This window comes from Lepisosteus platostomus, chromosome 4 (genome assembly GCF_059453375.1).
Source record: "Lepisosteus platostomus isolate fLepPlt1 chromosome 4, fLepPlt1.hap1, whole genome shotgun sequence".
Classification (NCBI taxonomy): domain Eukaryota; kingdom Metazoa; phylum Chordata; class Actinopteri; order Semionotiformes; family Lepisosteidae; genus Lepisosteus; species Lepisosteus platostomus.
Genome location: NC_142614.1, coordinates 5,245,464 through 5,261,736, shown reverse-complemented (window position 1 = coordinate 5,261,736; position 16,273 = coordinate 5,245,464). Strand labels below are relative to the sequence as shown.

General features: G+C 44.2%; 1 protein-coding gene across 4 annotated transcripts in view; it reads right to left on the bottom strand.

Annotated features, from left to right (window-relative positions):
* dpf1 (double PHD fingers 1) overlaps window positions 1–16,273 on the bottom strand; it is a 46,149-nt gene that overhangs the window by 13,029 nt on the left and 16,847 nt on the right. For all 4 annotated transcript variants that reach the window (XM_088627713.1, XM_088627712.1, XM_088627711.1 and 1 more), the window contains exons 4-8: window positions 16,041–16,148; window positions 15,331–15,458; window positions 12,825–12,914; window positions 12,126–12,204; window positions 11,160–11,291 (exon numbers count right to left, since the gene is read on the bottom strand). In XM_088627713.1, the coding sequence (XP_088483839.1) occupies window positions 11,160–11,291; window positions 12,126–12,204; window positions 12,825–12,914; window positions 15,331–15,458; window positions 16,041–16,148 (537 nt within the window). The remainder of the gene's footprint in view (window positions 1–11,159; window positions 11,292–12,125; window positions 12,205–12,824; window positions 12,915–15,330; window positions 15,459–16,040; window positions 16,149–16,273) is intronic.

Sequence of the window (16,273 nt, the reverse complement as noted above, 5' to 3'; positions counted from 1 at the left end):
AGAGATAATATCAGATTATCTCCAGCCAGATTCAAAACCAGATCACAGGACAAGTAAATCCCTTCCCGTGTTGGTGTTTTGGTAAAAATAAGAACATGTAATAAAAGAGAATCCTGCACTAAAAACATAGCAGCAACAGAATCAATCAATCAATCCCTATACCAATACCAACTTCACCCAGTCATCTTGCTGCAGGATCCTGGCACTTCTGCCTAGTTAACTGGCCATTTACTGACAAATGACATTAATTATATAATTAAATGATTGGATATAATTAAGGGCTGTAAAAAAGGCTGGTATTTGACTTGCCTTGTGCTTGGCTATATTAGTACAGATTGCAGAGTTGACAGGCAGGGTGATAATGACCGTGATGGTTTAGCTATTGTATTTATAAAGCAAAATGAATCTATCTCAGATCTTCTGGGATAAATGTCTCTATGTACACATGAAAGACTTGAACTATATACAGAACAGCATGGATTTAGATTTTGGCATGTGCCCAGGAGTTGCATAGTTTTGAGCTGTTTGCCACATGTTGTGTAAATGTATTTAACTCTTCCCAGGGATGTAGCTGCTGCTCTTTTTATAATAATAATAATAATAATAATAATAATAATAATAATAATAATAATAATAATAATAATAATAGGCATTTCGCGGAATATTTCTTAGTGCTCCTGCAACACAATTTCTGATTGCATATCTGTCATTTTTTCTTTTTAGACATTTTTCATAAAATGAGTCAGCAGCCAAGCTGAATGCAGAGGTCTTTTCAAATCCTGGTGCCAGGTGGCGAGGAGGGAAAGAATTAAGCACTACACCAATCATTCATATTGATCTATTAATGATTTTTTTTTTGTAAATGGTGCCACAGAGTTTCTAAATTATTTATGACGTATTAGCTAAGGATGACCCTGTACTCTAAGTGCTTAGCAAGCTATTAACACTGAGGTAAAATGAACTGCTTATTTACACGCAATTAATCACTAGCATAGGTCAGCTTCTACCAGGCTATTAACACTTTATTAATGAGTGACAGGTCATAGAGAATTTGTAATTGGAACGTGCCACCCCTAATCTGGAGTATTACCCTTCCAGTACACAGACTGGAACGACAGATGGTTACCACACAGTTGAGGGGCCCTGTCACCTGTACAAATGTAGTTGAATGCTCTGGTTATCAGTACGAAACGCAAGCCTGGACTCCACACCTACCTGGAGAAACATCAGGTGGCATGCTTTCATATTCTGTTTCTCCCAGTTATACATCGCATTTGCCATGCAGCTGCCAACATTACTGACCGTCATTGATGTCTGTGAAGTTGTTTACGCATAACAGCAATTATGTTTTACAGAGCACAGTGCAAAAGTGCCAGGAAACACAGGGAACTATGAAAGACACAGCAAAATCAAACTTCAGCTACAACGCAGTCACTTTGTGGTTGATCACACACACACACACACACACACACACACACACACACACACACACACACACAACACCTTACATGTGTCAAGACAGTAACCCATCAGAAAACGCCACACTAATCCGTGGATATCCTGCTGCTCAGTAATCTGGTCTGTAATTTGTCATGGTGCGACGCTGCTCTAATGTCAGTTTCTAATCCCCAACTTGCTTTGTGGATTGCTGTGGGGTGCGTCTGTGGGTGAGAGTAGCAGTTCTCCAGATGCCCAGTTGATAATCCCTTGAAAAACCGAGCAGCCTGCTCCTTTTGTCCAGGGGTTTCAAAATCAGTTCCCGGAAGACATCAAGGTCCTTCCACTTTCTATGCCTCTTTAACCTTCGCCTGATAACAGGGCTTCACATTTTTTCTATTTTCCAACTCAATCCCTCTCTTTTAATGGTAATTAACAGCTAGTGAGATCCCATATTATTAGAAACTATTTATCTCTGTGTTCATCTTTCTTTAATTATTAACCATAATGACTTTGAACATATTGTATTTTTGTGCTGTTGAGAAGACCAATTGCACTGTTAATCGACTGGCAAATAGAAATGCACGGCCATATACAGACATGAAAGAATTCAAGGCTGAACTGGAGAACTGCAGGTATGAAATGCAGGTGGCTTCTGGGATTAAAGATCAGCATCACCTGAGAATTGAGGGACTGAAAAGATAGACCACTCAGCTGCTGAGATGTTCAGAATGAGGAAACTGTTGTTTTTGCTTATTCGGCTTGTTTAAATATTAGTGGAGCTTTAGGGTTTTTAAGTGGGAAAAATTGCTTTTGGTATCTTTAAAAGGACACTGCACGGCCAAAAATAAATGAAAAACAGAGAATTATATTTACTTCGAACATTCCACTTTCAGAATAGACCTTGAACACGTATAATATTCCAGTTACTATAGACTCATAGTAGAGAATCATTTAGACCCTTCTTATTTTTTCTTCTTATTATTGAATAGTTTCATTATCACCATTACCACCACAGATACTGTACTTGACAAGGTTAAAACGTTAGAAGAAAGCATCATAAAAACATATTTTTTATTAATGTTTCATAACGCACAACCTAGGCCAGAAACACTCCAAGGGTGTGAGCTACACAATCCAAAAGCTGTTTTGCTTTTCTCTTTGTCGTGTTTATTATGTTGAGTGCGAGACTTGCACTTGCATGTTTTCTATAAGCATCTAGCCTGCCCCAGTGTGCCATACAAGAGAGCAAACTACCTTGAGAAATCACTCCCTATTTCTTATTTTTTCAATTTAGTCTGATCCCAGTGAGTTGCTGTGCTTTCGTTTATCCCTCTGGGGATAAAGCGCACACACACACACACATTTTTAATCAGAAGCTCAAGGTGGAGAATTGTGTTTTGCGTTAATCTTTTTCCGTGCTGGCAGCACAACTGCTCAGAGCAGTTGATCACTTTTCATGCAAACACTTCAATAATAAAAATAATTGAAAAAGAGTTCTGGAGAAATGCCAAATTCAGACTACGTTTGTTGCTGTATGCAGGGGGAAACCTGCCATTGTGAGCTCTGAATTACTCCATTTAGCTGTTTGCTTAGCTGTTCATGAGGGGGAATAAGAAAGGGTTTTAAGGTAGTTAAATATGGCCACTGTCCATAGAAAGGGAGATCAGGTAGTGGACCCTTGGCAATAACAGGTACAATGACACCCCCCTGTTCAATGCTACCCTTTATCCTCGTCTCCCTCTCCCCCTCTTTCCACACATCCAATTACTGGGAGAATCCAGAGCCGAAATTCCACACCTCACTGCTTCCTAAGCCATCGGTGTTTGCAAAAGAGGCACACTTCACTTATCTTTCCCCTGAACGAGACTCCTTTCCCCCACTTTTAAGTTAACAACTTAAAATGAATCCACAAAACGATACATTCCACCATGGGGGGGCGGGGGCAATGTCCTATGATGGTTAATTATTTTTTGCAATCATGAGATGTAGACGACACGACATTCAAAACCAGGCTCTGCGGACCCAACACCACAGAGGTGGCTGGCTATGGGAATGGCAAATTCCTGAAGCTATTGTTGGTAGGTCTTTCTCAGCACAATGAACTGCACATTGTTGGGGTAATGAGTGGTGTATCGCTGGAATCTGCACTAGGGCCACTGCTAGTTTTTATCAATGACCTTCATTCTCGTATAGTTAGCAAACTAATCAAACCGGCAGATTATCTCAAATTAGGACAATTTAGAAACACTAAAGAGCAGCAAATGAATTTCAACCACATTCAGACAAAATTGAAGACTGGGTGAACTGTCAGATGTTCAATGTAGATGTGTGCGGGGTTCTGCATGCAAGTTGTGAAAAAACTAAATATAACTGGGGCTGTTTATAAAATAAGGTGTTTATGCTGACACATTATTTACACCTTCGAGATGTGTAGAATCAATAGAAACTGCTAAAAAATGTTAAGATCTCCAGATAAAAATGTAGAATTCTAATCAAGACACGTTATGTTGAAATTCTACAATTCAGAAGTATAAGAGAAAGTAGTAATATTCATATAGAATATTGTTTACCTTTTAAGAGCAGAAAACAATGCTGCTCTCAAATCGGTCTAGAGTTGAGCAACCAGATACATTCTGACAGGCAGAAATAATCAAACCTTTTCAGCCTTGATCTTAGTCTTCATGAATCCTTGCATTTGCTGTTCAGAGAGTAACTGTGCCGCCTTCGCTAAGCACTCAGCTAATCTTGAGAATTCAAGAGCTGACCCAAAAATTATACAAATCTGCTGCAATCAGGGTTTATGTTGTGACTGAAAAAGCAGTTCAAAGGCGACGTGACCTCCATATTAAAAATAGTAGCCATGGCACTGATTTCAAGCCGTGATATTCCGGCTCTTAAAAAGTGAATCCACATTTCAGACCTTCTTCAGGTTTGCTTTTAATTTTCTGTTTGCAGCAACGTGTTATATTACAAAAAGTTCATCAGCAAAATCAGATACCCCAAACCCTAGTCACAGTTCACACTAGGGGCTGAAATGTCTGTGGCAGGAGTTATTAGAGTCTCTGGTTGAGGATACAATGCAACAGCATAATTATATTTGTGCTCAATTGCTGGTTGTCATTGGACAAAAAAAAAGCACTGAAAAAAGATGTCTTTTCTTCATGCACTGCCTTTGTCACTTGAATTCAGGCAGAAACACAGAACTCTAGCAGTTTTCAGAGTTCGGGACAACATAGTGAAAGGTCACGGGTTGAAAACCAGGGTGGGACATTAGCTTGTACTTTTCTGCAGGGTCCTTCATTCAAATTGCTCCAGGAAAATGCCCTGCTATATAAACTGGTCACCAGATACTCATTGTAAACGAGAACTTGGTTTTAATTGATTTACCTAATTCAAAGAAAGGGATGTTCTTAAACAAGCCATTCGCAACACGCTAATCTAAATGGTGTTGTTTTACCTCCACTTACATTTAGAGCATGTGTCTTTTGGACATATGGTTCATTTTAAATAAGGTCTAAGATAAGATCATTCATCTCCTTTTATGACAAACCCGAATTACAAAACTAATGATGATCATATTAAGATCAGCCCCAATTCCCCGAATTTATTAAGATGAGGTGCAATGAAAACCGTGTGATCCTGCATCCTGGAAATAATATGCATTGTTCCATAGTACGACCGTAACGAAAACTATTGTGCCACATAAAGATTCTGAACTTATGGGTGTCAGACCACAGCAGGGATTCTGCTACTCTTCAACTGAGCAGAACAGCAGACAGAAAAACCGCATGACTGCCAGGTGCGGCTTGTATATGACAGGTTAAGGTTACTGCCCACAGAACATCCGAACAGTTACAGATGAGAGCCAGCTCATTAGGTTTACGATGTATTGACATTCCTACTGCCACAGCTCGTAAAAAAACACTGGAAGAAACAATATTTTATATAGGACCCCCTTCAAAACCCACCATCTCAGAGCACAAAGGTAAGACCTAGAGCAGCAAATCAGTCCTAACCTGCGTAGCTTTAGGGGAAACCTGAGTGCTCGACGGAAACCCACACTATTGGGTAAATAATCCATCTGAACCCCAAAACAGACAGGCGCCTTAAGTTAGAATCTGACTCGGAGCCCAGTTCCTCGAAGTCAACGTGCCCCATTCAAACTCGTTGTGCATTTCCGAAACAAACTGCAAGGGTGAAACACTCACACCTACAATTTCGACTTTCAAGAAACATAAAATGAATCCACACCGCAGGATTTCAAAAAATGTCTTTCTGCTATTCAATTAATGAAATTTAAGATTTTTGTATGTAAACAACGCTAAGGATTTAATCTCATTTCAGCTGAAATGAATTTCACTGTGGTAGTATTGATAAGATTGTTCTTATACTGGAAAATTAAGATATGCAATCTAATGCTTTAATAAAACCAATTCCCCAAAAGTATGATTCAAACTGAGGTGTTAATTGATAAAATTTAATAATTTCTTGGCCACTGTGGTACCATTTTTCTTCCATCATATTCTTGCTGTCTTCAACTGTATTCGATTGCATTTGGATATTTAAGTAGGACCGTCAGGTGCACACCCCCCATTTGAATAAAAATCATCTGTTTTAGTAAGCAAACTGCCTGGTCATGTTTACTTCACTGATTCACCAGGATCTTTCAAATAACACTTTGGGAAGGATGGAGTCCACAACTTAGTGGCCATCTGGCCAGTGAGACGAGACAACTGACATCCTTCTCTTTTGCTATCGGAGAGACAAGCTCTTCAAAATGAGGTCCCCAAGCTGTCCAAAGTCCTGTCTGACGTTGCTCTATACAGAACCTCTTTTGCCTCAAATGAGAGACGCAGATGTGCAGCAATGCTACAATGTCTGCCCTTTACAATACATAAATAGCTAAAAAAAATACATTACTAAATGAGAAAGTGTCTGGCAGTCTGTCAAAGCAGTAGAGTGTGAAAATATCCACTCGGCAATTCTGTCACCTTACTGTTTAATGAGCAGAGAAAGGCGCAAACAGGAAAGATTTATAGCCGAGAGAGCTTTGCATAATAACTTTTGCAGGCTGCCTAACACCACCCCCCCTCTACCAATTTCACCCTATCCCCTTACCTTGGCAAATGCACAGCACACAGCCCTGAGTCCTGCTATGGATATTGCAGCTTCAGTCCACTGGGACACACACACAGAAACACAGACGTACAGTACAAAGGGAAGCCCATGATACACACACACTAACACAGACAGGAAAAAGCAGGCGAAAACTCCGTTAATCAGGCGAAAGCTGGCACAGGCAAAGAAAGACAAGAAACACAGACATGCAGACAGAAATACATGTTCTTTCTCATCACACACACACACATAGATGTAAATAATGTAGAAATAATTTGTTCTAAAAAGCTTCTCATTTGATCATCTTCCACCAGAAAACAGCATGCATTCTCTCATTTGGGTAATCACCTGCATCTGCACGGGGTCGCACATTGTACCTCACAAAGAACACGTATTTCTAGAACCAAGGTCATCTCATTCTCCATGCAGTATGTACTGTAAAACTGCATTCTGAACTGTCGCTTGTTTCATCTGATAAACACTGATGCAAAAAAAATGACCTCAAGCACTGAGCCGTGTGTAATTAAATCTGGACATTACATTAAGCACGGCATGCAGGTGAAGAGCATATACTTCTACACTAATACTCTTAGAGATATAACAACTACAGCTTTGCTGTAACTTAAGTTAGTTCATTCCCCAAAAAGGTGCGTTTTCCTGCAAGTAGGATTCTTTGAGGCTTTACTCTTCAATTAGTGAAGGATTAGCACCCAAAGCAAACCAGTGTGTGATTTTGTTTATAACTTAAATGAGTTGGATTGAGCGGTTAAGCAAGAGGAGAGGAGTTACCCATGCCCATGGCAGAGCATCTCACCTGCCTCTCGTTGGGATTAATGAGGGTCCAAATCGGTAAGTGATGACCAAACCTGTAAGTGATGAGTGACTCTACTACTAAGTAAAAATCAACACAAAATACTCCTAACCTGAAATGGTATGGGACAGCAACACTTAAGATGGTAAAAAAATGGTATAGGGCACCAACACTTAAACAGAGTTCAATATATTTGATTTTGACTCATCTATGACTTCCCTTGCTTAGTATATAATGAATTTTGAAGATTTGCAGGATACTAATCCCATATAAGAACAATTCTTTTGTTCACTGTCTTGTGAAAAGCATACGAGAAAAAACACATTAACATAGAAAGAAGAGTCTATTAAATAGGCATTATATCTGTGTATTTGCACAGGATTTTTGGCAGACCCGTGCTTTATTATAATGCCTAGAGTGGGGGGATGGAAGTCTGCAATCTGTAGATGGCAAAATGACTTTCTGAAGCTGATCCTCGCTGGGCTGGCTGTTTTTAATACCAAATATCAAATGGTACAGACAGGGATATCACTCATCTGGTCCTCTCACTGACTGGGTAATTGAAATGGTAAATCAAACAGTGATTTTTTTTAACTCATTCTCTTTGCCTCTCTCTCCTGCCTGTAATGAACACTCCCCCACACACACATACTTTTTTTTTCCCCCCAGCCCCACTCAATGTACACAACAACATATTCTTTAGGATAAAGATGGCTTGTTGTCATGGCAACGACATTGCTAGGCAACAGAGGTCCTGCTTTGTTGCCGAGCAGCAGCAGTGTACTTAGCAGTATCTTAGCATGCCTGGAAGAGGCCTTGTGTTGGTACATTGGAAATGAACCACCAGCAGGCACAGTCTGGGTATTTGTGAATTGGGGAGCGCCAGCAGAAAGAAATTCTTAAACGGCTCAAAGGAGAATCTGATATCATCTGGGAATTTAATTTATCATGTGCCGTGCATGCCATTATGAATCTTCTGTGATTCTCTCTGCTGCTGTTTATTAGACCAGGGATGGACAACTCCTGCCCTCACAGGACAGAATCCTGCAGAGTTTACTTTTCTACCAGAAAATGATGAAGATCTAAAATAAAAACTGGAGATATTTCTTCCTATTAAAATCACCTGTGCAATCCATGGCTGGAATGAAAACGGAGAACAAAGACTGCATCTGCCCATCTGTGGTCCAGATCCTGGTCATGCAATCTGACCAGGAAAGCATTACTTTCTTGTTGAGATTCAGATTTCACAACCACATTTTCTGGAGGTATGTGCCTCAGCTGTCTGAAGGCACGTTAAGTGCCTGGTGTCTAAAAAGAAACTATTTCAATCAGTTCGTGTGCTCAGGGGATTGTAGGACAGCAAAACTCTCAGAATCCTAACTTTCTCACTCCACGATTTGTGGCTGGACTTAAGCTATGTCTGCTGAGAGAATCCATTAGTCCTCATTTAAGAACTGACAGGTGCAAATGAAGCCGAGAAACATGGCTAGACAAAAAAAAGATCCTATTTTTTTGGTGTCTCAGGGAGATACCAGCACCGCCTAATGAAAATGCAGGATGCCTCATTCGCCACCTGGCTCTGCAGTTACAGGGTGCTTGACTGGGTCCCTTGAGGCTTTATGGGTTTTGCTTCAACCATCACCAGCATCAGAGATCAGGAGTCAAGGTGAAATCTTCCAAACTTAACAAATAATTTGTTTTAGCAGGCTGGCAGGAAGATCCCCTGCAGACCCCTAGCACTCTCAGTGTCAGATACAGTGCCCCCCTAGCCTCGATCTGTCACACACACTCACTGAGCTCCTGCTCTGATCAGGCCATTTCCCAAATTCCAAATTTCAGACGTCGGTGGTGGTGCAGGGAGGTGGGACCACACTGACCTTGGCTCGGACCCCCGTCTCATTTTCAAAGGCGCTGCGCAAAGCCAGTTTTTGTGCATGCGTGTGTGCATGCATTTCACATCAGTGACCTCAAAAAAAGCAAATACCCCGGCCTCTGGCTCCTACCCATCCCCTCCCCCTCGACCTTAAAAAAAAAAAAAAATGCAATGAATTTTAATAAGCTGCTCGTTTTAACCACCAGCTATTCCAGAAGAAAATAATAATAAAAAAAATACAATACAAAGCCATCCGCTAGAAAACTCATCTTCAGGCAAAATAATCTGTGTCATTTACCAAACAGATTGGAAAAAAAAATGAGAGAGAAAAGCACATTAGAATTCCATCAAGCTCTTCTGCAATCCGGTGCCCTGCAATCAGAGATGTCGAGCTGCAGAGAAAGTCTGTCTAGACACAAGGAAACAGGGAACACAGCTTTATACATTCAGCTGTCAGTCTTGCTTTTTTAATAACTTATGAATTATGTATAGCTGTGTGTGATTTTTTTTATTATTTGCAGCATGAAATATATTCAACTGCCTCCACTGTGTTTTCAAGCAGGCTGTCTGCGCTTTGGTGATCAGAACATTAACAGTGCAGGGATATTGCTTTTTTCTGAGGCTCTGTTCTCATTTCAGGAGGCAGGATGAGTTCTGTGACACCCTTTGCCTTCCAGAAAGTCTGAAGAGAGGAACAAGCAGATGCACCCAAGAGGGCCACCTGAATATTTCTTGCCCTTCTCCTTAATTTATTTTCCAGGGCTGGTGAAAGGAGAGACTGCATGCCATATCACAGTCACAAGCCGTACCATATAATATATGCATGAAGCAGGGGTATCTAACACAGAGGTTATTTTATTTTTTAATTTCTCCTTAAACTACAGTTTTCAAGGTGTGAATATCACATATGTTACACAGCATTCGAGTGACACTCAGCTGCTTCCCTTCCCCAGATTTTTAGATGCCTCTTCTGGATTGCTAATTTGCTCATTTGGCTGGGATAGCCAAGCAATGGTAAATCCCCACTCCAGCAAAAACAGCAGCAGGGAGTCACACAGAACGCACAGAATGGCACGAGCAATGGGCGAGCAGGACATGACAATAGATTCATCCTCCTTTGATTCCAGCTTCTGATCTCAAACCAGAGCCTCTTTGTTAGGGGTCCTGATGCCCCCTGATATCCGTACAGATACTCTGAGGAGGGCATCCCCACACTGAATAAAGAAAAATTCCAGCTAGGATCCTGTAGGATTTAGCACAAAAATCCCAGCAACTACCTTACGGGACTCAGAGTGGGAATTCCAGGGGAAGAGTCCTGAAGGAAAATAAAATATTTTATGTGATTTTTCTTCTGGATGGGGGGCAGAAGAAGGTCCTGGACACCATTCCCCCCTCACATGGTGAGCACAGTATGAAAGCCTTAATGCGACTCACTAATCGGTGCAACTGTCTACAACGAAGGCGTACGGATGGAGGACCTGTTGGCTGTTGCTTTACTCCAGATCTAAAAACCGAAAGGAAGCACACAATCCTTTCTCTGAAGCTGACCGATCTGCGTTGGACACAGTTACTACGTTGAAGAAGGGCTTGAGGGCAATGGCGCCGTTCTCAACCTGGTCACTCTTCACTCTGTTACTAATGTTGGGGTCACTCTCACGAAAGATCGGGACACCCCAAATAAAGCTCTGCACTGCAGCGGCTAGGCGACCTCAATCTTCAAGGATCACCGTCCAGCTGAGACGCTCATTTACCACCCGCTCCACGCCCAGGGAACAGGGCTAAAGAGGTCTAATTAAGAATGAAGACAATGACAAGCTCAGCTGGAACTCGCTCCCAGCTGACCCGCGTCGGGGTACGGCAATGTGGGAGCAGCAGGCGTGAGCAGGGACTCCACACGGCGGGGCCCGGGGGACTCACGTTTGTGGTTGTTCTTGCGCTGGAAGGGCAGAGTGTGGCGCTCCGAGTCCTCCTCCCCTTCCTCGTCGGCCAGGTGCGTGTGGGTGTAGTGGTAGCTGAGCCCGGGGCGGTTCTTGTAGCGCTTGCCGCAGACTGCACGGGGGCGAGGGGAGAGAGCAGCGTCACTCAGGAGGTGGGCAGAGGGAGGCAGCAGAGCGGCGCAGCACCTATCTGCCTAGACTGCTCCCCAGGCTCACTTATTTGGGTCACAGAAAAGGCGGCACGAGACTCAACACTGAGGTGAAAATTAGAGCTTGATTTTCCAGAGCGCTTGTATAGTGGTGTCGCTGCACTACTCAGTCCTCTGTGCCAGGGGTGCCCAGGCCTGCTCCTAGAGGAGCACGTGTGTCCTGGCTTTCATTTCAGCCCAGGTTCAACTGAACTAAAGAGTGGCCTGATTGGAACACCTGCAACTGGGATTTCATTTTACTTCTGAAATACATTCTTTAAAAGGTAACATCAAACTAGAGCTGAAGACAGTCAAACAGTTCCTATTATGCCTATCATTAAGTCAAATAATACTTCAGTTTTGGAACTGGACAATAACACAGAAGTTAAAACGTTCCACTTAGCCACTGAGTTTTATTTGTATAGCCTGCAATACTGTAGGTTTCACTTAAGTTATCTACAGTTTTTTAGGCTTATTTTGCAACAGCTACAATATAGGAGTAGAACCAAACAGAGGACATTAGTAGGACATTAGTTTTGTGAAGTCTCAGACAAAGGCAATCTGAAACCATTTTTCCATGTTAATATGGATGTGCACCTTGCCTGCCATGTATTTGAATTATTTGCAGAGACAATTGGTAAACATCTTGCCCCCCGATGAACAGTTTTTAAAACATGCAGATACAAGAGTTGAAGCTCCTCTAAGGGCACGACACCCAGTCAGCACACAGACTCTTACACAGTAAGACTGAGACTTACTGTCACACACGTAGGGCTTGTCCCTGTCCTCCAGTGAGGCAGGCTCTTGTCTTTTCCTCATTCCTCCAATTCCATAGGCCTGCAGAGGAGACACATGCAATTGGCTCAGGACAAGGGAACATGCACCGGGGAAGCACTGAAACCAAACAGCAGCAACACCCAGACCCCATCTTGGAGAGCGATGCTCTTGCAGGATTAATATGCAAACTGAAAAGCCTGCACCTCTACAACCTCAAAGCATCAAAGATCCACAGAGCATTAAAATGGGAGGGAATGTACCAACAGCACAGTTTCCCCTGGTCACCATGTTAGGTCTGGATCTCTGTTCCTGAGGGAAAAATGTTTAGAAGCCAGAAGCTGCCTGAATTCCTTCGAATTCCTCCTCCAGCCAGCTACCAGGCCCAAGATCATATAGCTCCTGAAATCTGACAAGATAAAGCTTCAAGATGGCAAAGCTGCTGGCAAATGCACTCCTAACAGAAACTTGTTCTTTACATTTTCTTCTTATGGTTGGAGACATGCCTTCTATCTGATCCCTGACTGCAGATTTGACTTTGATTGTGATGTGGGGCTGCTTCTGCGCACTGTGAGCAGAGGTAATCGAGGTGGGAGAGCGCACTGCGCCGGTGTTGGGTCAGTTTCACACACTCGGGGCTGCACTGGCAGACGGCAGGGAGCTGGCATGACAGCGACTCTTACCCGGCCCTTGGTGCGGTTCTTGCGTTTGGGCACATCGTCCTCCAGCTCCTCCACCTCCAGCTCATGAGGAAAGTCTCCCACCAGCAGCTTCTGCACAAGCCCAGAGAGCACGGAGTCAAGAGGGGCCGTGGCCCTGACGGGCGGCCGTCCACGTTACGCTTGACACAGCTAACCTGCCTCCCCCTCCACCCCTTCCATATGTTGCACGAACTGACAATCTGGCACAGCCATGTAGCCCATCTGAGCGCCGTTCTTCTGCTCTCGCTTGAGGGGCACCAAAAAAAATAGACCTGGAGCTTTCAATCTGTAAACAGGAAGCAGAATCAGCCCAGCTGTACTGCAAACTGGAGCCCTTGCTGGCACGCGACACCAGGCTGCCGGGCAGCAGGGTGAGAACCAAACGACAGAAATGAACACCACCAGCGTACCTGGCAGCCCTGAGGATTACCCAGTGTCAGTGAGCCAGTCAGTAATAATAATTGATAATAATTACTCTTATAAAGCGCCTTTCTGGATACTCCACTCAAAACGCTTTACAGGTAATGGGGATCCCCTCCAACACCACCAGTGTGTACCCCTACCTGGATGATGAGACAGCAGCCATAGTGCGCCAGAACGCTCCCCACACACCAGCTCTCAGTGGGAGAAGAACAGAGTGATGAAGCCAGTTCAGAGATGGGGATTATTAGGAGGCCATGATTGGTAAGGGCCAATGTGAAATTTGCCCAGGATGCCAGGGTTACACCCCTACTCTTTTCGAGAAACACCCTGGGATTTTTAATGACCACAGAGAGTCAGGACCTCGGTTTTACATCTCGTCTGAAGGACGGCGCTTTTTTACAGTATAGTGTCCCCGTCACTACACTGGGGCATTAGGACCCAAACAGACCGCAGGAAGAGCACCCCCTGCTGGCCTCACTAACACCTCTTCCAGCAGCAACCTTAGTTTTTCCCCAGGAGTCTCCCATCCAGGTACTGGCCAGGCTCACATCTGCTGAGCTTCACTGGGGTGCCAGTTGTGAGTTGCAGGGCGACATGATTGCTGGATGTAAGTCTCACAGCCTGGATCGGAGAGATCCGTAGACTGCAGACATGCACAGGTCTTCAGCCGTACAAGCCTCGTGTGTGACCCCAGGCCACCCCTTCAGAGTGCGTGTTAAAAGTAAAGCAGCAAAGCAATTTACATCTTATATACATCTCTCTATTCTATTTTCCAGAGATGCTCCAGTTTCAAATTTAACTTCAAGATATGCATCTTTGTATTTCTTTGTTGGAGACGGTGAGCATGCATGCCTTGGTTCTCAAGGAAAAAGTATTTGAGTGTGGTTTAATTGCAAGTAGTGCCATCACATTGAGGCATTCAAATAGGAAAACACATGATGCACCCTCTCAAAGCCTGCCACCTCGTGATTAGCTACTGTATATATGAAATTATTTAAGATTTCTTAAACTTACAATTTTTTTTTTATTTGGTTCCTCTAAATCTTTTTTTTTAAAGCTCCAAACAACTGTCCTCAAACAGCATTGCTTTGGAAGCACATAACAAACATGATTATGAATTGTGGTTTGCTAAATAAAATCTGCTTAATTAATAAACCCAAGCATCGCTGAATTAATTAAAATTGGGAGAAGAGGAACTTGCAGACCATTCAGTGCTGCAGTGCTGATGGGAGAAGAGAAGTGTGTACTGGGGTGGGGGGGGGGAGAAAACTGGAGAAAAAAGGAGGCAGGGAGGTGATGACAAGCCTGTTTTACAGCACAGCTGTGCACAGGATTCCCACTTCATTTATGTTCAACTGTATAAGTGAGATTTCAAAAAAGAAGGAAGATAAAGCCACCCGTCCATTATCAGTAAGCGGCTTATCCAGGGTGCAGTCACGGCAAACTGGCTGCTTATCCCAGAAGCACAGGGAGCAGGGCAGGACTGAGAGCACGCGTCTTCCCACCCCTCTAGTCAGGATGCCACTTCAGTGAAGGGCCACAGAAAAGGGCAATGCAGAAGAGACGAGGAATCCCAGCCAGTATGGCACTGGGAGCTAGGAGGACTGTGCAAACTCCACAAGCAGAGTTAACTGGGGGCGAGGTGGAATGAAACCACTTGAGTCTGGGGTTATGAGGTAGAGTGGTATACTTGCGATCTCTCTAAAGGGTTGAAAATCTCTATATAACGTTGGCTATCTCTGTCTTCGATCTCAGACAGCCTCTCTCTGTTTTTGAGCCAGAGTTTCCAGTTTTCTGTGCCCTCCCCCCCCACCTCTCTCTGGTTGTGTATTGCTGTGCTGGAGTGTCACAATGTTCGCCTGCCTTCTCTGTGAGTGTGGTGTGCCTGTTATGACGCACAGCCTCACTGTGTGCAGGAAGCATCGCTCCCTGCTGGCGTGTCAGTGTCGTCTCCATGTCGGCACAGCTCTGTCAACACAGCGGCCTTCTCTGCGAGCGCAGCGCGAGTGCTTTGCGTGCTGCGCCCTCGATATCAAGACAGCAGCGGCATCTGTCCACGTCTGACCTGGCACTCGCTCATGGTCTCCTCATCCTTGGTCTCTACTTTCTTGTCGAGAGTCTCAGCGCTCAGCAGCGATTCAAGGACTGGGCCCTCCGGCACTCCGCCTTCCTTTTTCAGAGACGCCTCACAATCTGAAGGGCATGGACAGGAGGCGTGAGTTTAGCACTTGTTCTTTAACCATTCTTTTGGCCAAAGACTGGCCTTTACAAGATAAGATAAGATCACTTAATTGGCCATATACAATTTCTTGCATCGGGAATTTGTCTTTTCGCAGACCCCAGCTTGCTCTCCATGAGACACACAGGCAGGGAGAGAAGGTGGAGGTCAGAGCGCAGGGTTCAGCCATTTATACAGCGCCCCTGGAGCAGCTGGGGTTAAGGGCCTTGCTTAGGGGCCCAGTGGAGTAGGATACGAACCGGCAACCTTCCAGCCACAGGTGCAGATCCTGAGCCACAGAGCCACCACTCCGCCCTTATACTACTGCAGCTAAACCCTCGTTTAAAGGGTAAGAAACGAGATGCTGAAAACTACAGCATTACACACAATGGTTCATAGTAAAAAAATAAGCACCGGACGTGATTCTTAAAGAGCTGTGGCTGCCCGTGGTGGGGAGCGAAACACAGTACTGACTGGGACCTTGGCTTGAAGCCTCGAGGTGGAGCATTCAGAGCCCGACTTGTTTTTCTGGGGCGGGGGGCTCGCAGGTCTCTTACCCATCTTGAACTCGCAGGGCCTGAGCCGCGGGTCCTCCAGGATGTTCAGCCGCCTCTTCTTGCGCCAGCAGCGGGCCGGGTAAGTGTAGATTTGCCCGGGGGCCAGCCCTGCGCCAAAGAGCAAAGCGCCGTCAGCACGGAGATGGTCCCCCGACGTGCAAAAACGCGCGCGGGCAGACAGGGAGAGGCCAGCTGCAGGCCCGCTAAAAGAAAAAGACCCCCGGCTTATGTCA